This window comes from Engystomops pustulosus, chromosome 2, assembly GCF_040894005.1.
Source record: "Engystomops pustulosus chromosome 2, aEngPut4.maternal, whole genome shotgun sequence".
Classification (NCBI taxonomy): Eukaryota; Metazoa; Chordata; class Amphibia; order Anura; family Leptodactylidae; genus Engystomops; species Engystomops pustulosus.
Window position 1 is genome coordinate 262,755,724 of NC_092412.1, and position 21,236 is coordinate 262,776,959.

General features: G+C 58.4%; 1 protein-coding gene across 4 annotated transcripts; it reads left to right on the top strand.

The window, feature by feature from the left end:
- Positions 1-46: 46 nt before the first annotated feature.
- Positions 47-19,219, top strand: POLQ (DNA polymerase theta). Of its 4 annotated transcripts, none has more exons than XM_072139015.1 (31): positions 47-147; positions 402-1,008; positions 1,078-1,260; positions 1,333-1,463; positions 1,873-2,029; positions 3,561-3,669; positions 3,797-4,013; positions 4,836-4,995; positions 6,472-6,618; positions 6,705-6,917; positions 7,054-7,196; positions 7,566-7,761; positions 7,854-7,996; positions 8,068-8,261; positions 9,767-9,891; positions 9,985-10,228; positions 10,304-12,651; positions 12,729-12,872; positions 12,955-13,145; positions 13,755-13,992; positions 14,065-14,258; positions 14,862-14,999; positions 15,751-15,925; positions 16,946-17,060; positions 17,379-17,476; positions 17,552-17,736; positions 17,948-18,059; positions 18,129-18,253; positions 18,383-18,530; positions 18,673-18,776; positions 18,909-19,219. In XM_072139015.1, exons 2-31 carry the CDS (start codon positions 537-539, stop codon positions 19,020-19,022), a joined length of 7,263 nt encoding a protein of 2,420 aa, XP_071995116.1. In that variant the 5' UTR covers positions 47-147; positions 402-536; the 3' UTR covers positions 19,023-19,219. The 4 variants fall into 4 exon arrangements, with proteins under 4 accessions (XP_071995116.1, XP_071995113.1, XP_071995115.1 ...); XM_072139012.1 differs by having other exon boundaries at positions 56-310; XM_072139014.1 differs by having other exon boundaries at positions 56-224.
- The last annotated feature ends 2,017 nt before the right edge of the window (positions 19,220-21,236 follow it).

Below are 21,236 nucleotides of genomic sequence, written 5' to 3' on the forward strand. Positions count from 1 at the left end.
TGCCCGCAACAAAGATGGCGGCCGCGGGGTCAGCCGGGCGCAGCGGTGATGACGTCAGGCGGCGGGGGGCGGTCACGCGCGGAGTTTGAACCTGTCCAGCGGCAGCAGCTGTGCTGTGAGGAGATCCGTGCACCGGACGGAGGAGATGTGAGGCGCCGGTCACCGGGGTGTAAGGAGTCACCACTGTAGCATCAGAGGAGGGGGATCCCCCGGCAAGGGTGGTGGTACGGTCCTCTGATGACGTCACCTATGCAGGCAGTCAGGGCATGCTGGGAGTTGTAGTTCTGCAGCAGTTGGAGAGTTTCATGGAGTAATAACTTATTTATAGCCTTTTCCCCAGTGATTGGGGCCGGCAATGGCCTCCGCTGTGTAACTTTCACTTATTCTCGTCTTCTCCTCAGGTCCGGCTCCAGGTCCCCACATCCAGTCACAATGTCCTCGGCAGGGACAATGTCTGACGTTGCGCCTTATAACTGCAGATTCTGGGCACGGATGTGACCTGGAGCCGCCCGCATTGCGCTCACGTAACCGCCGCGATGCAGAAACCGCAGAAGGCGCCGGTTACCAAGGCCACCCTGGCCGCCATCTTGTTTGGAGGATTGGCAACTAAAGAAAATGATCCCAAGATCCCGGCACCGAGCTCCAAGGGGGCCCTGGGGCCCCACAACAGCCGCAAACGCATCCGTCCACGCTCCCTGTCCAGCCCCGGGTCCGAGGACTCCGCAAGCCCCTCTAGTTCTAAGAAAGCTGCTCTCCAAACACACCGCAAGCCCCGACCGGCCAACTGCAGGACCTCCCCACGACTGCGAGGCGCTGTAACCGGGGGCAACAGACAGGCGGCAGAGACCAGCACCCAGCAAGACTACATCCTGTTCAGCCCGGCGCAGCAGGCCTCCATCCTGGAGAAACGGAGCAGACACCCGCACAGCGCCAACCTCTCCCTGTCCGTGCTGGCGCCCCCTCCTGGCCTGGACCAGTCCCTGCTGGACGGGAGTCTGTCCGCCACCGGTGAGTATAGAGACACCGACCCGGGGTGAGCTCAGTTCTTACCTCCTCACGTGTCTGATGTTCCCACAGGACACGGCCACCACATGGCGGCGCCGGCAGAGCTGGCGGACAAGCTGCTGCTGCAGAGCTGGGGGCTCCCCCGAGCCGTCCTGGACCGATACGCCGGCCTGGGGGTGCGGCACATGTTTGAGTGGCAGGCGGAGTGTCTGATGCAGGGGCAGGTGCTGGGGGGCAGGAACCTGGTGTATTCTGGTAAGTGTAGTCCGCCAGCAGAGAGCTGTGTGACCCCCGGCACAGGCCTAATGTCCCCACCTCCCCCACCAGCCCCTACAAGCGCCGGCAAGACCCTGGTGGCCGAACTGCTCATCCTCAAGAGAGTCCTGGAGACGCGCAAGAAAGCCGTATTCATCCTGCCCTTCGTCTCCGTCGCCAAGGAAAAGACTTTTTACCTGCAGGTAACGTTACCCCAAAATACAAAGCTGCCACATCCCCCCCAGAAGGTCCAAGCAGCAGGGGCAGGGGGACGCCGGGGAGCAGGAGGTGTGGGGCCCCTAGAGGGCAGGAGGCTGTGGCGGGGACCCTGGGGAGCAGGAGGTTTGGGGCCCATAGAGGGCAGGAGGCTGTGGCGGGGACCCTGGGGAGCAGGAGGTTTGGGGCCCATAGAGGGCAGGAGGCAGCAGGTCCCCTATAGGACAGGCAGTGCGGCAGCAGGGGGGAAGGGGCCACGTAGGGGAGCAAGGGGGTTCGGTTGGGGAGCAAAAGGCGTGGGGGGCTCACGTCAGGGAACAGGAGGCGGGGGATGGGGGGATGCTGGCCCCTTGGATAGACCGGGCATGTAAGGATCCGCATTGTCTTGTCTTGCAGAACCTCTTTCAGGATGTCGGGGTCCGGGTCGGGGGATACATGGGCAGCTCCGCTCCGGCCGGGGGCTTCACCTCTCTGGACGTCGCTGTCTGCACCATTGAGAAAGCCAATGGACTGGTGAACCGACTGATCGAGGAGAACAGGATGGATCTGCTGGGTGAGTCCTGGTGGGCTGAGGGTCTTCTCACACATGAGCAGTGGAGAATCTGTTACTGTTATCCATACGAGGAGTCTCCCTGGAACTGATCTCTGGTATTGATCATAATGACGATGTTATTGGGGTCTTGCTTGTCTGACATTGATGGGCGCAGCCATGACGATGGCTGCCGGGCGATGATGGGTGCCGCACTAGGGTGGGCGATGATGATGGGTGCCGCGCCGTGTTAGAAGATGATGATGATGATGGGTGCCGCTCTGTGCTTGGCGATGATGATGATGGGTGCCGCTCTGTGCTGGGCGATGATGATGATGATGATGGGTGCCGCTCTGTGCTGGGCGATGATGATGATGGGTGCCGCTCTGTGCTGGGCGATGATGATGATGGGTGCCGCTCTGTGCTGGGCGATGATGATGATGATGGGTGCCGCTCTGTGCTGGGCGATGATGATGATGGGTGCCGCTCTGTGCTGGGCGATGATGATGATGATGGGTGCCGCTCTGTGCCGGGCGATGATGATGATGATGGGTGCCGCTCTGTGCTGGGCGATGATGATGATGATGGGTGCCGCTCTGTGCTGGGCGATGATGATGATGATGGGTGCCGCTCTGTGCTGGGCGATGATGATGATGATGGGTGCCGCTCTGTGCTGGGCGATGATGATGATGGGTGCCGCTCTGTGCTGGGCGATGATGATGATGGGTGCCGCTCTGTGCTGGGCGATGATGATGATGGGTGCCGCTCTGTGCTGGGCGATGATGATGATGGGTGCCGCTCTGTGCTGGGCGATGATGATGATGGGTGCCGCTCTGTGCTGGGCGATGATGATGATGGGTGCCGCTCTGTGCTGGGCGATGATGATGATGGGAGCCGCTCTGTGCTGGGCGATGATGATGATGGGTGCCGCTCTGTGCTGGGCGATGATGATGATGGGTGCCGCTCTGTGCTGGGCGATGATGATGATGGGTGCCGCTCTGTGCTGGGCGATGATGATGATGGGTGCCGCTCTGTGCTGGGCGATGATGATGATGGGTGCCGCTCTGTGCTGGGCGATGATGATGATGGGTGCCGCTCTGTGCTGGGCGATGATGATGATGGGTGCCGCTCTGTGCTGGGCGATGATGATGATGATGGGTGCCGCTCTGTGCTGGGCGATGATGATGATGGGTGCCGCTCTGTGCTGGGCGATGATGATGATGATGGGTGCCGCTCTGTGCTGGGCGATGATGATGATGATGATGGGTGCCGCTCTGTGCTGGGCGATGATGATGATGATGATGGGAGCCGCTCTGTGCTGGGCGATGATGATGATGGGTGCCGCTCTGTGCTGGGCGATGATGATGATGGGTGCCGCGCTATGTCTGATGATGATGATGGGTGCCGCGCTATGTCTGATGATGATGATGGGTGCCGCGCTATGTCTGATGATGATGATGGGTGCCGCGCTATGTCTGATGATGATGATGATGATGGGTGCCGCGCTATGTCTGATGATGATGATGATGATGGGTGCCGCTCTCTCCTCCTGCAGGGATGATGGTGGTGGATGAGCTGCACATGTTGGGGGATTCGCACCGCGGGTATCTGCTGGAGCTTCTTCTCACTAAGATTCGATATGTGACTCAGAAAACATCTGCCAGGTGAGTGCAGCCCCCGGATGATGACCCCCGGGGCCCCCACCATGACCCCCTGTGCTCTGCCGTCTCCATGGTGCGTCTGGTGTCGCTTCTGTACATTCTTGGTATTTTGTTTTTTCTCGCTTTGCAGGAAGAAAGTCCCCAGAGCCCCCAGGAATGAGGTGCAGATAGTGGGTATGAGCGCCACCCTGCCCAACCTCAGCCTCCTGGCATCCTGGCTCCAGGCCGAGCTCTACCACACCGACTACAGGCCCGTGCCCCTCCGGGAGCAGCTCAAGATCAGCAAAACCCTCTACGACTCCTCCATGACCCCAGTGCGGGAGGTCGAGCCGCTGCTACATGTGAAGGTAAGAAATGGGTTATAATGATGGCAGAGGGTGTGATATGGGGTGACTATTGGGGGTGTGTGATATGGGGGTGACTATTGGGGGGGGGTGATATGGGGGGGTGTGATATGGGGGGGGTGATATGGGGGTGACTATTGGGGGGGGTGATATGGGGTGACTATTGGGGGTGGTGGTGATATGGGGGTGACTATTGGGGGTGGTGGTGATATGGGGGTGACTATTGGGGGTGGTGGTGATATGGGGGTGACTATTGGGGGTGGTGGTGATATGGGGGTGACTCTATTGGGGGTGGTGGTGATATGGGGGTGACTCTATTGGGGGTGGTGGTGATATGGGGGTGACTCTATTGGGGGTGGTGGTGATATGGGGGTGACTCTATTGGGGGTGGTGGTGATATGGGGGTGACTCTATTGGGGGTGGTGGTGATATGGGGGTGACTCTATTGGGGGTGGTGGTGATATGGGGGTGACTCTATTGGGGGTGGTGATATGGGGGTGACTCTATTGGGGGTGGTGGTGATATGGGGGTGACTCTATTGGGGGTGGTGGTGATATGGGGGTGACTCTATTGGGGGTGGTGGTGATATGGGGGTGACTCTATTGGGGGTGGTGGTGATATGGGGGTGACTATTGGGGGGGGGGGGTCATATGGGGGTGACTATTGGGGGGGGGGTCATATGGGGGTGACTATTGGGGGGGGGGTCATATGGGGGTGACTATTGGGGGGGGTCATATGGGGGTGACTATTGGGGGGGGGGGGGTCATATAATTGAAGCTATGGTGGTTGTGGACTTGATCTCCCCCCCATGATGTTCCTCCTCAGGGGGACGACGACCACATTGTCAGCCTGTGCTATGAGACGGTGCGGGGCGGCCATGCCATCCTCATCTTCTGTCCATCCAAGAACTGGTGTGAGAAGTTGGCGGACACCATCGCCCGCGAGTTCTATGCCCTGTATCACCGGGCGCTGCAGGAGGCGGCAGGTAAGATCAGGACTGGGTCCATGGGACTAGTCCAGGAGGAGTCGGCATTGTGGGGTCCCTCTGTTACCCCCAATGTCCTCCTCTGGGTCAGTAATAATTCCCTGCCTGTAGGACCGCACTGCACAATGCTCTGTGACCCTGGCGCCAAAATATATAATACTAAAGAAAAAGACAGCGCAGCAGCAGGAGAGGGGGGCGCTACCCCAGGACACGAGACACGGGGCGACTTTGACCAGTAATATGTGAAGGTTTTCGGTTAAGCAAAAGAACCTCTCTAAAAAACAAAAGATAAAAATGTCATAAATTCCCAAAATTGCCAGCAATGCCCCCCCCCCCCAGTCTGCCCCAATATAATTTCATTGGAAAAATAAAATAATTCCACCTCCCAGAATAAAGTGACTTCTTTCTGTTATCTGTAATCTCCCCGATCCGACTTGTATTTCTATTCTGTGATTGGGACCTGTGTGAGATTAAAGGGTTAAAAATCTATACATTGCGAAAGAAAGAAAACTCTTTACTAAAGCCCCAAAAATCCCGTATCTGTCACTTCTGTGTTGTGTCCACTAGATGGCAGCAGAGTATAAGCGGCGCCTCCTGGTGCGTTACACTGTGTCAGCGCAGGAAGGAGGAGAAATGGGACTAATGTGAATGTGCAAAATAAAACTTTACTTTTATGGAAACATGTAAAAGCAAAAACTATTTAAAAATGTTGTGTGAGGTCGCGTGTCCCTGTCCCGGGGAGGGGAGGGGCGAGTTTCCCGGATTCCTGTCCCTCCAGTCCCGGATGCAGCGCTGTGCTGGTTCCTCTCTGACCCCGGATAATGTGATAATGCACGCCGGCAGGAGGGAGTCGGCACTACAGGGTGCAGCCTGCGGATGTGAATGTTGCGGGCACGCTGGGGGTGAGTGAGCTGTTGCGTTGCTATTCCCAGCATTCCCTCTTGTCCCCTGTACTGCGCCCGGGAAGGGGAAAATCTTGGCTGTACTCACAATCCTGCCTGATACAAGGAGGATAAGAGCCCGTGGCGTCGCTAACCCTCCCTGTACTGGAGAGGAGACAAACGCCCGACTTACATTTCACCCAGAGACTCGGCTTCCTCTGGGGGGGCGGCCATATTAAAGGTGTTCTCCAGCCGTAGTATAGGGTCTAACCTGCTGATTGGTGGGGTCCCACGCATCTCGGGATGGTGCTCCAGCACAACAGAGCTGCAATGCACATGATCGGAGCAGCCGGGGGTCACCTTTACCCATCAGGAGACCCCCATGATGAGCAGGTTAGGGCCTCTCCTGTGGATGTGGCTGGAGGACCCCTTTAAGACGCTTTTAATAAGTTCACTTTGATTCATTCAAAAATTAGCTCTAAAATGTTCCAATAAAAGTAAAGTTTTATTTTCAGACTCTGTTTGCCCCGTGTCTCCCGTGTCCTGGGTGCGCTACACCCGGGTGCTCATGCTCCTTACTCGTCTGTTTCCTTAGAGGGCAGGTCGGAGCCGAGCGTCTCTCCGGTGGTCCTGGACAAGGACGGGATTCAGGATGTGATGGGGCAGCTGAAGCGATGTCCGGCCGGTCTGGACTCCATCCTGGGACGCACCGTTCCCTGGGGCGTGGCCTTCCATCATGCGGGTACTTACCTTTCCTATGTGGTGACCCCCATCCCATGCCCCTCCCGGTCACAGCCGTCACCCCACAACCTGTATGTGCCCCCCCAGGTCTGACCTTCGATGAGCGGGATGTGATAGAAGGCGCCTTCCGGCAGGGGATCGTCCGCGTCCTCGCTGCGACCTCCACCTTATCCTCCGGGGTCAACCTCCCGGCCCGGCGGGTCATCATCAGGACCCCGTTATTTAATGGGCGTCTCCTGGACATCCTGACCTATAAACAGATGGCGGGAAGAGCCGGACGCAAAGGGGTGGACACTGAAGGTGAGTGTTCAGGCTTCACTGACAGCAAGCAGAGATCTCACCAATGCAAAGCTGCAGTACGTCTCGCTACACAGAGATTGAGCCTCGTTCACACAGGAGACTGCAGGGTCTGACGTGCGATTTGTGTCCTCCGTAGGGGAGAGTATCCTGGTCTGTAAGCCGGTGGAGAGGTCAAAGGGGATCAGTCTCCTCCAGGGCTCCCTGAAGCCCGTCCAGAGTTGCCTCCTGAGGAAAGAGGGGACCGGGGTGACAGGCAGCATGATCCGCGCCATCCTAGAGGTGGGTGAGAATGTCCCCACATCATCATCTTCCTCTCTCCCCCCACAATAATGTATAATGCAGACTCCCCCTTATCATCCTGAGCCTCCTGGTTCATGGTTTTCTTGTCTGGGAAACAATATTATATCAGGGAACCCTTTTTTTTACATCAAGTGAAATGTATTGTCCCCGGAGGGATGTGTAATCAGAGGATTGTGTATGTTGTTAGTAGCAGCAGGACTGTGGATCTATATTTCAGGATTGTCTTCTCACTGCTTTGCTCTGTGCTCCATACATTGAGCTGTTCCACCTCTGGACTAAATGACTGAGGAAGCTCCATGCAGAGAGACAGAGCACAGCAGTGTGAGGACTCTTTGTATTGTACCCCAGATCATAGTTGGCGGGGTGGCAGACACGCCGGATGATGTCCGGGTTTACGCCTCTTGCACCCTGTTGGCCGCGAGCCTCGGAGCGGAGGACGGGGATCCGGAGCGGAAGGATGGGGGCGCTATAGAGGCGTGCGTGGACTGGCTGCTGCGGAACGAGTTCATACAAGTGGTGGAGGAGGAGCGGGACGGAACAAGAGGTAATCGCTGTCCGGTCACCCCCTGCGGGGTCATGTGACCTCCATGTGAGCGCGGGCACCCAGTTCTCTGACATCTCCCCTTCTCCTGGCAGCGGAGGTTTATCGCCCCTCTAAGCTGGGCTCCGCCACCCTCTCCTCCTCGCTGTCGCCCTCCGAGGCCCTGGGGATTTTTGCGGATCTTCAGAGGGCGATGAAGGGCTTTGTCCTGGAGAACGACCTGCACATCCTGTACCTGGTGAGTGGTCACATGACCCCGGCTATCCTCCCGGCCGCACCACGTGTCACTGAGCCGCCGTGTCCCTCCAGGTCACCCCCGTGTACGAGGAGTGGTCCACCATCGACTGGTACCAGTTCTTCTGTCTGTGGGAGAAGCTCTCTGTGTCCATGAAGCGCGTGGCAGAGCTGGTGGGGATAGAGGAAGGATTCCTGGCCCGATCCGTGAAGGGGAAGATCATCGCCAGGAATGACCGGCAGCAGCGCCAGATCGCCATCCACAAGAGGTGACTGCATGTGTGCTGCACGGACACCCCCTCCCCCCCTGACCCCGAGTGTATGGGGCGCTCCTCCCCCCCTGACCCCGAGTGTATGGGGGGGCTCCTCCCCCCCTGATCCCGAGTGTATGGGGGGGCTCCTCCCCCCCTGATCCCGAGTGTATGGGGGCGCTCCTCCCCCCCTGACCCCGAGTGTATGGGGGCGCTCCTCCCCCCCTGACCCCGAGTGTATGGGGGCGCTCCTCCCCCCCTGACCCCGAGTGTATGGGGGGGCTCCTCCCCCCTGACCCCGAGTGTATGGGGGGGCTCCTCCCCCCTGACCCCGAGTGTATGGGGGCGCTCCTCCCCCCCTGACCCCGAGTGTATGGGGCGCTCCTCCCCCCCTGACCCCGAGTGTATGGGGCGCTCCTCCCCCCTGACCCCGAGTGTATGGGGGGCTCCTCCCCCCTGACCCCGAGTGTATGGGGGGCTCCTCCCCCCCTGATCCCGAGTGTATGGGGGGCTCCTCCCCCCTGATCCCGAGTGTATGGGGGGGCTCCTCCCCCCCTGATCCCGAGTGTATGGGGGGGCTCCTCCCCCCCTGATCCCGAGTGTATGGGGGGGCTCCTCCCCCCCTGATCCCGAGTGTATGGGGGGGCTCCTCCCCCCCTGATCCCGAGTGTATGGGGGGCTCCTCCCCCCTGATCCCGAGTTTATGGGGGGGGGGGGCTCCTCTTCCCCTGACCCCGAGTGTATGGGGGGGCTCCTCTTCCCCTGACCCCGAGTGTATGGGGGGGGGGCTCCTCTTCCCCTGACCCCGAGTGTATGGGGGGGGGGCTCCTCCTCCCCTGACCCCGAGTGTATGGGGGGGGGGGCTCCTCCTCCCCTGACCCCGAGTGTATGGGGGGGGGGGCTCCTCTTCCCCTGACCCCGAGTGTATGGGGGGGGGGGCTCCTCTTCCCCTGACCCCGAGTGTATGGGGGGGGGGGGCTCCTCTTCCCCTGACCCCGAGTGTATGGGGGGGGGGCTCCTCTTCCCCTGACCCCGAGTGTATGGGGGGGGGGGGCTCCTCCTCCCCTGACCCCGAGTGTATGGGGGGGGGGGGGCTCCTCCTCCCCTGACCCCGAGTGTATGGGGGGGGGGGCTCCTCCTCCCCTGACCCCGAGTCTATGGGGGGGGGGGGCTCCTCCTCCCCTGACCCCGAGTGTATGGGGGGGGGGGGCTCCTCCTCCCCTGACCCCGAGTGTATGGGGGGGGGGGGCTCCTCCTCCCCTGACCCCGAGTGTATGGGGGGGGGGGCGCCTCCTCCCCTGACCCCGAGTGTATGGGGGGGGGGGGCGCCTCCTCCCCTGACCCCGAGTGTATGGGGGGGGGGGGGGCGCCTCCTCCCCTGACCCCGAGTGTATGGGGGGGGGGGGCTCCTCCTCCCCTGACCCCGAGTGTATGGGGGGGGGGCTCCTCCTCCTCTTTTCCAGGGGTGATTCTTCATGGGTGATTATTTGTTTGTTTTTTATTATTTATTTTTTATCGTCCAGGTTCTACACTAGTTTGGTGCTGCTGGATCTGATCAGTGAGGTCCCCATGTCAGAATTAACCAAAAAGTATGGCTGCAGCCGGGGTCAGCTCCAGTCCCTGCAGCAGTCGGCTGCTACCTATGCAGGTGAGATACTGTGAGGGATGAGGCTTGATAAGCAGATGTTACACAGCTGTGTGCAGTGTGTTCTGTTACAGTGTGTCGTCCTGCGTCTTTCAGGTATGGTGACGGTTTTCAGCAATCGCCTGGGCTGGCACAACATGGAGCTTCTCCTGTCCCAGTTCCAGAGCCGCCTGACATTCGGTGTCCAGCGAGAACTGTGTGACCTGGTTCGCCTGGAGCTGCTGAACGCACAGCGGGCGCGAGCGCTGTACAACGCCGGATTCATCACCGTCAGCGAACTGGCGAGAGGAAACGTCAGTGACGTGGAGACGGCTCTGAAGAACGTGGTGCCCTTTAAGAGGTTGGAAGACCAGGATTTCTCAGTTTTTAGGTTTTTTTAGGTTTCCTTCCTCATCCTGTTTCTTTGTCTCCTCAGCACTCGGAGAGCTGTAGATGAAGACGAGGAGGCCGCCCAGGAGAGAAGATCTGCACGATGTATCTGGATCTCTGGGAAGAAGGGACTTACCGAGCGGGAGGCGGCGGAGCTGATAGTGGAGGAGGCGCGGAGGCTGCTGAAGGAGGACCTGGCCCTGATGGGCATCCGCTGGAATCCTGATACCAGCCTAGAACCCGCCACATCTCTGGACACCAGCTCCGAATCCACCTCTACACCCACCAGAACCTCAGGGATTAACCCTTTCCCTAATGTGGAGAGTGCAGACCCTGGGAATCCTCCCAAGGCTGCTGAAGGTCCATGTTCCTCTCATCCTAAGCCAAGAACCGAAAGCATTAGACCGAGGGGTGGAGAAAAAATCCTAGAAAATTCCTTAGAAAAAGTTCTTGAGACTAAGGACGTTCATAACCAAGAGACCAGTTGTAAGAGAAGTGGGGGTCCATCTGTAAACCCCGGATCACTGAGCAGTGATGGTGGACGTCCTCCTGGCCCCATCGTGCTGCCGGCTGAATGTAACGACCAAGAGACGGGGCTGGTTCCAGGTGACCCGCTACTTGTCGTGGTGGATCCACCATCGAGAGTGGAGAACACTGGAGCATCGGCCCCTGTGATGAGTGAGGGGTCCGGGGGAGTAGTGGGGGGAAGCTCGGGTGCACAGATGGTCAGTGATCAGACGGCTCTTCCACCTCCCGCCGCCCCGGTGCTTGAAACAGCAGCACAACCGATCAATGAGGAAATAGTGCGGAGCCCCGATCCTGAGGTTGTTCATAATCCTAAAGGTGAAGGAGAGAACAAGCAGCTCTTTGCGGGCCCCTCTCCCGGGGGGATCCACTCTCCAGACTTGTATGTCGGCTCGAGGACCTTCGAAGAAAGCTTCCAATTTGACACACAAACTGAGAGGTTAATTCTGCAGCAGGAGACGCCGGGACAGCAGAATGGGGCAGAAGTCACCCTGGCAGGTGGAGCGAGTCCCATCAGGACTGGACTAAAACCTGCAGACGGTGGGGATCTCCACATGACTCCTCCACCACAGCAGGTGGACAACTCTGTAAAGTTACCGGAGTCACCCATCAAGAAGCCAGAAGCTCAAGTCACTGAAGGAGGTTCATGGCCCAAAGGGAGTGACCTATCTCTGACAGATACACAACTTCAGGTGTTGTTCCAGTCCTACCACACGCAGGGGAAGATTGACGAGGCGAGTTCAGACCCTATGACTAATCTATCCTCTCCACCAAAGCAAGACCATGACCCGGGATGTAATGAGAAGCGAGACACCAGCCTGAACATGAGCGACAGCTTCCTATTTGATAGCTTCAACGATGACCTTGGTTTCTGCTCTAAACTAGAAGAGCCCAATATTGGTTCTCCAAAAAAAACTGAGCCTCCTCCGGAGAAGCCACCAGATTCCAATCATATAACCCCAGAACATAAGAGCCAACCCTTGAGAGACAATGAAGGCTCCATCATGTTCTCACAGCTGGATTCCTTCCAGATGGTTGAAGTTCTAGATCATGTAGAACATCCTCCCAGCTTAGAGATAGGAGGACACACAAGTCCTGAATTCCCATGCGCAGCAGTGGAGAATGTAGACCATAAGGGTATGGTAGGAAATATTGGGATGGAGAAGGTTGGGACAGATTTGGGTGACCTCTCATTTAGCTTGACTCAAGGGATGCAAGATATTTTAGATCAGTGGCCAGATGTGACGATGAACGTTGACCCTGGAGCTCCAGACCAGCACCGAGAGATGAAGAGGTCTTATTGCCCAGCCCCGGAGGATCTTCTGCACACTCCCGCTGCTGCCAGACGTTCTTTAGATGCTACCAACCGCAACTCCACTCCGAACCCTGCACCTGATGGACAACCCAACTCCAGGCCAGAGAGCAGAGAGCTCATTCCCCCTACACCTTCTAGTGCTTCTACCTCACGGGTGGTCAGCATGTCCTCCATGAAATCTTCCATCAAGAAACCAAGACTAGAATCCCTGAGCAGCCTGAGCTTCCTGTCCCAAGACGGAGAAGACTTGTTTGAGTCGCAGAGTGAGGTTCTAGACAACAAGGCGGAGGTGGTGGATGTTGTGGAAGATATTCCAGACGCCTCGGTTATAGCCAAGGACTTCTCCTTGCAGTTGTCTCAGGACTCGTCCTCGCCTCTTCCTCCATCCAGCTCACAGGAATTCAGTATCATCGATGTGGCCAGCGACCTGACCTTATTCCACACATTTCTGAAGGAATGGAAGAACCAGAAGAAGTTTTCCTTGTCCTTGGCCTGTGAGAGGAGGACCCGTGGATCCTCCTCCAGGTCCTGCATTGGGGGGAGGTTTAAACAAGGTATTATAATCGTCTAATGACGTGTAGGACCACAGGGGGATGTGTTCACTAGTGATGTCACCTCCTTCTCTCCGTAGTGCGATCACCACAAGGTCAGGTCAAGGACGATGACGGCCTCATTATCCCGGGGTGGGACGACGTGCTGCTGGTGGGCCTGGCCGTGTGCTGGGGAGGGAAGGACGCCTATTACCTTTCCCTACAGCGAGAGCAGGACCAGTCGGGTAAGAGATCGGCCGTAGCGTCTCAATCACCCGGACATTACAGACGATGTAGTCTCCACCACATCCGTGTCCTGTCTTGTAGATATAAGCTCCAGCCTGGCACCTCCCCCACTGGACCAGAACCTGACGGTGAAAGAGCGGCTGTGGTATCTGCAGTCCGCATTGCAGAAGATGCGCCCCCCGGAGGTCATCATGTATAACTTCATTGAGCAGTACAAGGCTCTGGTCCTCGGCTGTGCAGCCTCAATAACAGGACACTTCCAGGACCCAAAGGTAACATCTGCAATGCAAGATGGCTGGTGCGTCGTGTACGCAGCGGGGAGGGGCTGGTGCGTCGTGTACGCAGAAGGGAGGGGCTGGTGCGTCGTGTACGCAGCGGGGAGGGGCTGGTGCGTCGTGTACGCAGCGGGGAGGGGCTGGTGCGTCGTGTACGCAGCGGGGAGGGGCTGGTGCGTCGTGTACGCAGAAGGGAGGGGCTGGTGCGTCGTGTACGCAGAAGGGAGGGGCTGGTGCGTCGTGTACGCAGCGGGGACGAGGGGCTGGTGCGTCGTGTACGCAGTGGGGACGAGGGGCTGGTGCGTCGTGTACGCAGCGGGGACGAAGGGCTGCTGCTGCGTTGTGGACAGAATGGGGGGGGGGTCTTCTATTTTGTGTTATCATTAATGTTGATGATCGCTGCGTCTCTGGCTTAATTTCTGGATTACGTCTGAGCTGCTTATCTGTGATTTGATTATCGGTAATCCCGATGCCCGCGCTGGGGATATAATTGGCTGCATCCATGTCTGAGGCGATGGATCTGAGGGCTCGGAGCGATCGCCCGCCATAATCTGAATGCAGCTTGGGCTGTGATTGGAGCAGTGACGTCTGGGACTTGTCTTGTAGGTCGCCTGCTGGTTACTGGATCCCAGCTCCAAGGAGCGGACGCTGCACAATATGGTCACCAACTTCCTCCCACAAGAGCTCCCCCTGCTGGATGGGATTGGTAGCGGGCAGGGGGTGCAGAGTCTGGGCCTCAGCGCCGGTGACCAGTCTGGCCGGTACCGCGCCGCCATAGAGTCCGTGCTGGTCCTGGGTGTCATGACCTCATTACATGGAATCCTGGAGAAGGAGAAGCTGCGAGGTGAGAGGTCAGAGCCCCCCAGGGCGGCAGGTGGGGGATGGGCACCATCATCATGTTCTTCATGTCCTGCAGGGGTCTTCAGCCGGGTGGAGATGCCCACACACTACTGCCTGGCACTACTGGAGCTCAATGGCATCGGCTTCAGCACAGAGGAGTGCGAGACCCAGAAACACATCATGCAGGCCAAGCTGAGCCAGATCGAGGCCCAGGCCTACCAGCTGGCCGGACACCGCTTCTCCCTCACCAGCCCCGACGACGTCGCCCAGGTATAGTACCCTGTCCTCCAATCACCTCCAGAGCTGCCTCCCCCTGGTGCCGTCCTCCAGTCACCTCCAGAGCTCCCCCCCCCTGGTGCTGTCCTCCAGTCACCTCCAGAGCTGCCCCCCCGGTGCCATCCTCCAGTCACCTCCAAAGCTGCTCCCCCCCCCCCCCCGTTGCCATCCTCCAGTCACCTCCAGAGCTGCCTCCCCCTGGTGCCGTCCTCCAGTCACCTCCAGAGCTGCCTCCCCCTGGTGCCGTCCTCCAGTCACCTCCAGAGCTGCCTCCCCCTGGTGCCGTCCTCCAGTCACCTCCAGAGCTGCCTCCTCCTGGTGCCGTCCTCCAGTCACCTCCAGAGCTGCCTCCTCCTGGTGCCGTCCTCCAGAGCCGCCTCCCCCTGGTGCTGTCCTCCAGAGCCGCCTCCCCCTGGTGCCGTCCTCCAGTCACCTCCAGAGCTGCCTCCCCCTGGTGCCTTCCTCTAGTCACCTCCAGAGCTGCATTCATAGTTGTCCTATTTAAGCTCATACTGAGATATTATGATGCAGCTCTGGATGTGACTGCAGTAGAAGAGCTGAGGTGTCGTTACAGTTTCTCCCGGTCTCGGTTCTCAGGTTTTGTTCCTTGAGCTTAAGCTGCCGCCTAATGGAGACCTAAAGGGTTCTGCAAACAAGAAGACGCTGGGCTACACCCGGAGGCCGGCGCTGAACGGGAACAGGGTCCGACTGAGCAAACAGTTCAGCACCACCAAGGTACCAGCACTCCCATCATCTCCTAGGGCCAGGGGCCACATACTGTGCTCTGTCTGGGAGCCGCCTTGTGGCTGTCTCTCTGGCTGTCTCTCTGGTTGTCACCTTGTGGCTGTCACCTTGTGGCTGTCACCTTGTGGCTGTCACCCTGTGGCTGTCGCCCTGTGGCTGTCTCTGTAGCTGTCGCCCTGTGGCTGTCTCTGTAGCTGTCGCCCTGTGGCTGTCTCTGTGGCTGTCGCCCTGTGGCTGTCGCCCTGTGGCTGTCGCCCTGTGGCTGTCGCCCTGTGGCTGTCGCCCTGTGGCTGTCTCTGTGGCTGTCTCTGTAGCTGTCGCCCTGTGGCTGTCTCTGTAGCTGTCGCCCTGTGGCTGTCGCCCTGTGACTGTCTCTGTGGCTGTCGCCCTGTGGCTGTCGCCCTGTGGCTGTCTCCCTGTGGCTGTCTCCCTGTGGCTGTCTCCCTGTGGCTGTCTCCCTGTGGCTGTCTCCCTGTGGCTGTCTCCCTGTGGCTGTCTCCCTGTGGCTGTCTCCCTGTGGCTGTCTCCCTGTGGCTGTCTCCCTGTGGCTGTCTCCCTGTGGCTGTCTCCCTGTGGCTGTCTCCCTGTGGCTGTCTCCCTGTGGCTGTCTCCCTGTGGCTGTCTCCCTGTGGCTGTCTCCCTGTGGCTGTCGCCCTGTGGCTGTCGCCCTGTGGCTGTCGCCCTGTGGCTGTCGCCCTGTGGCTGTCTCTGTAGCTGTCGCCCTGTGACTGTCTCTTCTCAGGATGTGTTGGAGAAGCTGAAGCCGCTTCATCCTCTCCCGGGACTGATCCTGGAATGGAAGAGAATCTCTAACGCTGTGACTAAGGTCGTGTTCCCGCTGCAGCGGGAGAAAAGCTACTGCCGGTCCCTGGAGATGGAGCGGATCTACCCGGTGTCCCAGACGCACACGGCCACAGGTACCGAGGGGGAACCCGACAGCAGCAGCGCCGAGCGCTGGGGAGTCTCCAGGCTGAAGGTTTGGGAGGAGTCAGTTTGCTCCCTGTAGTAAGTGGATGGATGGATCACTTAATAACCACACCCCTAACCGGCTCACCCCACCCCCTGAATCGGGTTATAAGTAGTGGAGCAGGGGGCTGGCTGTAATATGGAGCCGTTCAGGAGCCGGACTTCCCATCACTACCGGACATGGTGGAATACAGATGTCTGGAGTGGAGAAGGAGGTTTGCATCTGGGGGTCAGAGGTGGAGGCGGCAGGTACATCTAGGGGGGTCGGAGGTGCAGGCGGCAGGTACATCTAGGGGGGTCGGAGGTGCAGGCGGCAGGTACATCTAGGGGGGTCGGAGGTGCAGGCGGCAGGTACATCTAGGGGGGTCGGAGGTGGAGGCGGCAGGTACATCTAGGGGGGGTCGGAGTTGGGATGCGGCAGGGACATCTGGGGGGGTCGGAAGAGGAGGCGGCAGGGACGTCTGGGGGGGGTCAGAGGTGGAGGCGGCAGGGGCATCTGGGGGCGTCGGAGGCGGCAGGGGCATCTGGGGGGGTCGGAGGCGGCAGTGGCATCTGGGGAGGTGGAGGCGGCAGTGGCATCTGGGGAGGTGGAGGCGGCAGGGGCATCTGGGGGAGGTCGGAGGTGGAGGCGGCAGGGGCATCTGGGGGAGGTCGGAGGTGGAGGCGGCAGGGGCATCTGGGGGGGGTCGGAGGCGGCAGGGGCATCTGGGGGGGTCGGAGGCGGCAGGGGCATCTGGGGGGGGTCAGAGGTGGAGGCGGCAGGGCCATCTTGGGGGGTCGGAGGCGGCAGGGGCATCTGGGGGGGGAACTCCCCAAGGAGACGGTGGGGAAGGTTGGAGGTGGTGGAGATGCTTGGACGAGGGGGATGGTGGTCAGTATTCTGGGCAGTCGGCGATGGTGATGTCTTTGAGGGGACAGAGGGGCAGGTCGGGGAGATCTCTACATCTTATTGGAGACGCCTTGTCCTCCAGGTCGTGTGAGCTTCACCGAGCCAAATATCCAGAATGTTCCCAAAGACTTTGAGATTGAGATGCCGCGTCTGGTGGGAGAGAGTCCCCCGTCCCAGGCCACAAACCTAAAGCACAGGTAAGTGACCCTCATCACCTACAGACAAGGGACAGTGACGCTTCTCCCTCCACCTTGTCCTGCTCACACAGCTGAAGGATTGTTATTACCAACATAGAGGCTTCTATTCACTGACAACCAGCAGAGATCTGGTAACGGAGACTGTTGATAGCGAGTGGAAGGACCCCCCCCCCCCTCCTCGTCTGCTTCACCACTGGAGAGCGGATGATGGGTGTGATGATGCGGGGGGGGGGGGGGTGATGATGTGGGTGATGCTTTGCTGTGTATTGGGGTCAGGGGTCACAGTGTTGTTTGACCCCACTGGACTTTGCTATACAGGGGTCAGAAGCCGCCGCTGGTTCCGGTGGATCAGATCCCGCAGGGGAAGGGGATGTCGTTCTCGGTCAGCATGCGCCACGCCTTCATCCCGTTTGCAGGTTTGGTTATTGGTCACGGGGGGAGGAATGGGGGTCTCTGGGGGTCCCGGGCTCTGACTTGTCTCTGTCCTGCAGGGGGGATGATCCTGGCGGCAGATTATTCCCAGCTGGAGCTGCGGATCCTCGCCCACTTATCCGGGGATCGCCGCCTCATCCAGGTGCTGAACAGCGGCTCCGACGTCTTCCGGAGCATCGCCGCCGAGTGGAAGATGATAGAGCCGGACGCTGTGACGGATGAGATGAGGCAGCAGGCGAAGCAGGTGACCCCCAAATACTCGGGGAGGTGCAGGGTCATGGACGTGATCCACCGGCTGTTACATTGTAACAAAACTTCAGCTCTAGGCCCGGGATGTGCATAAAGTCGTAGGGACGTGTAGAGCGGCAGGGGGCGCTAGTCACAGTAACCACAGAACCGCGCAGCCATGGCGGGGGCCGTCGCACTGTCACATTGTTCTCTCTCCTCGTCTTTAGATTTGTTACGGAATAATTTATGGAATGGGAGCGAAATCCCTGGGGGAGCAGATGGGGATCGAGGAGGAGGACGCCGCTCGCTACATAGAATCCTTCAAGGCTCGTTACAGCGGTGAGAGACGTGGCTCTGGGGTCATGAGGTCAGTGGGTGGAGAGGTCATTGTATGTTTCCTCCTTCCAGGTATTCAGCGCTTCCTGCGGGACACGGTGAAGAGCTGCACCGCCAGGGGCTTCGTGCAGACGCTGCTGGGCCGCCGCCGCTATCTGCCCGCCATCAAGGACGCCAACCCCCACGCCAGAGCGCACGTGAGTGCGGAGGATTAACCTGCTACAATGTGTCAGTCAGGGCTGGCGGCTTCTACCTGCACGGATACATTGTAGCAAACCCTCAGAAATGTCAGATCTGAATTCCAGTAACTTTGTTCTTGTGTCCAGGCCGAGCGTCAGGCGGTGAACACGACGGTGCAGGGATCCGCTGCCGACATCGTCAAGACCGCCACCGTGAGGATCCAGGAGCGGCTAGAGGAGGCCTTCCCCTCCGCACCCAAGTCACACGGACACCGATTGCTGCAGCGGGACGCAGGTGGGTGCTCACAGGTCATGTGACTAAAGCCTGGATAATACACCCCCCCCCCCCCCCCCCCCTGCAGTGCATCACCTTCTCCCCGTGGTTGGGGGATGTATCGGGGGGGTTGGTGTAACCCTTTGCTGTCCTTGACATTTAGAACAACCAATAAGAAGAGAGAATCCTCCCAGGGGCGGCGGCTTCTTTATTCTGCAGCTGCACGACGAGCTCCTGTACGAGGCGGCAGAGGACGACGTCATCCAGGTGATGGGAGGGGCTGGGGGTCACGTGACTAAACCTGCTGGGGGATTGAGGGGGTCACGTGACTAAACCGATTGGGGGTCTATTTTGCGCAGGTCACGTGACTATACTGCCGTTTCTCCGTCCTTCCTGCAGGTGGCGCAGATTATAAAACGTGAGATGGAGAACGCGGTTCCGCTCTCGGTGACGCTGAAGGTAAAAGTGAAGTTTGGGCCCAGCTGGGGCAACCTCCAGGACTTTGACCTGTAAAGGAGACCTCTGACCCCTGCACCCGGCCGAATCCTGGAAGGAAATTACTTGAAGTCATAACAGGATTAATTATATGAATTTTTGTGACTTTTGCACATGTGGGAGGAGCCAGGGAACCTTAATGAAATAAGAGGCGGGGCTAATCCTGATGCTCCTCCCTTTTTATCTTCCTACATAGTAATAATAATAATATAATGTGCAGAGATGATGTCATCAGTCTCTTTCCTCCAGCAGCTGCTTAGAGGGGAGAACCAGCAGCACAGAGGATTTCAGCCTCAGCTGGTCATGTATCCCGTCCTCTCCACCTCCGCCCTGCAGTGACTCCCCGGCCACCCCATATTTCTCTGCGCTGCCCCTCCCCATTATTTGAGGTAATGACGGCGCCAGAACCGTGATATTAATATAAATAGTCTGCGGGTGCAGGGGGTGCGATGCTCTGCGTCTTCTCCCTGTCACTAGCGGAGGCTGAGGGTTATTATCCTGAAATAATGAGATTCCTACAGACGGGAAATCATTGATTGTCTAATCAACCAACCAGCAACAATCCTGTAGAAGCCCCTCCTACTCTCCAGACTTTGCCTGTAGCCCCTCCTACTCTGCACTCATTACCTATAGCTCCTCCCGCTCTGCGCTCATTAGCTGGAAGATCAACCCCCGTTCACACACTCATCAATCACACTCCATCCTCTCCTCCATGGGCAAGACCACATATCAGGACACCACGGACACGAGGCTGGGATGGGCTACAGGACAGTAGGCCACAGCTTGGTGAGAAGAAACAACTGGGAATTGTTGTTGCACAAGATCTTCATCTTTCTGGGCCTTCATGTAAGATCTCGCCTCGTGGGGTCATGATGAATCTGAGAGGTCTGGATTCAGCCCAGAACTACCCAACTGACCCAAAGAGATCTTCTAGATTAACGCTAGTAACACAAGTTCTCCCTGCTCACACCTGAACTTGTCCTGACCCTATGACTATCTGGATGATTCGGAGGAGAAGGTCATGGGGTTAGATGAGACGCAAAAAGAACTTGATGGGATCAATGCCACTCGCCGTGTTTGGAGGAAGAAGGATGAGGATGACCCCCCATGAACACCATCCCAACCATGCAAACGTACTATGGGGGAAGACTTTTCCCCTTTAGTAAATGCATTGAAGATGGGTTGTGACTGGGTTTTGGGTCGTGGCTGGGTCTTCCACAATGTAGAGGGGATCGTGGCTGGGTCTTCCCCCATGAAGAGGGGATCGTCGCTGGGTCTTCCCCCATGAAGATGGGTTGTGACTGGGTTTTGGATCGTGGCTACGTCTTTCCCCATGAAGAGAGGAATGTGGCTGGGTCTTCCACCATGAAAAGGGGTGGTGGCTGGCTCTTCCATGATGAAGATGGGTCGTAGGTGGATCTTCTGGCATGAAGATGAGTTGTGGCTGGGTCTTCCCCCATGAAGAGGGGATCGTGGCTGGGTCTTCCCCCATGAAGAGGGGATCGTGGCTGGGTCTTCCCCCATGAAGAGGGGTTCGTGGCTGGGTCTTCCTACATGAAGAGGGGATCGTGGCGGGGTCTTCCTACATGAAGAGGGGATCGTGGCGGGGTCTTCCCCCATGAAGAGGGGATCGTGGCGGGGTCTTCCCCCATGAAGAGGGGATCGTGGCGGGGTCTTCCCCCATGAAGAGGGGATCGTGGCGGGGTCTTCCCCCATGAAGAGGGGATCGTGGCGGGGTCTTCCCCCATGAAGAGGGGATCGTGGCGGGGTCTTCCACCATGAAGAGGGGATCGTGGCGGGGTCTTCCACCATGAAGAGGGGATCGTGGATGGCTCTTCCCCCATCAAGATTGGTCATAGGTGGATCTTCCGACATGAATATGAGTTGTGACTGGGTCTTCCCCCATGAAGATGGGTCGTGACTGGGTTTTGCATTGTGGCTGGGTCTTCTACCATGAAAATGGTTGGTAGCTGGGTCTTCCCCCATGAAGAGGGGATCGTGGCTGGGTCTTCCTACATGAAGAGGGGATCGTGGCTGGGTCTTCCTACATGAAGAGGGGATCGTGGCTGGGTCTTCCTACATGAAGAGGGGATTGTGGCTGGGTCTTCTTCCATGAAGATAGGTCATAGGTGGATCTTCCGACATGAATATGAGTTGTGACTGGGTCTTCCCCCATGCAGATGGGTCGTGACTGGGTTTTGCATCGTGGCGGGGTCTTCCCCCATGAAGAGG

Bases quoted from the DNA above. Each gene is read 5' to 3' on its own strand.
- POLQ (XM_072139015.1), top strand. From the start codon at position 537: ATGCAGAAACCGCAGAAGGCGCCGGTTACCAAGGCCACCCTGGCCGCC. The intron at 12,652-12,728 runs GTATTATAATCG...TTCTCTCCGTAG, and splicing joins TGGGGGGAGGTTTAAACAAG to TGCGATCACCACAAGGTCAG. The intron at 17,477-17,551 runs GTTTGGTTATTG...TCTGTCCTGCAG, and splicing joins CGCCTTCATCCCGTTTGCAG to GGGGGATGATCCTGGCGGCA.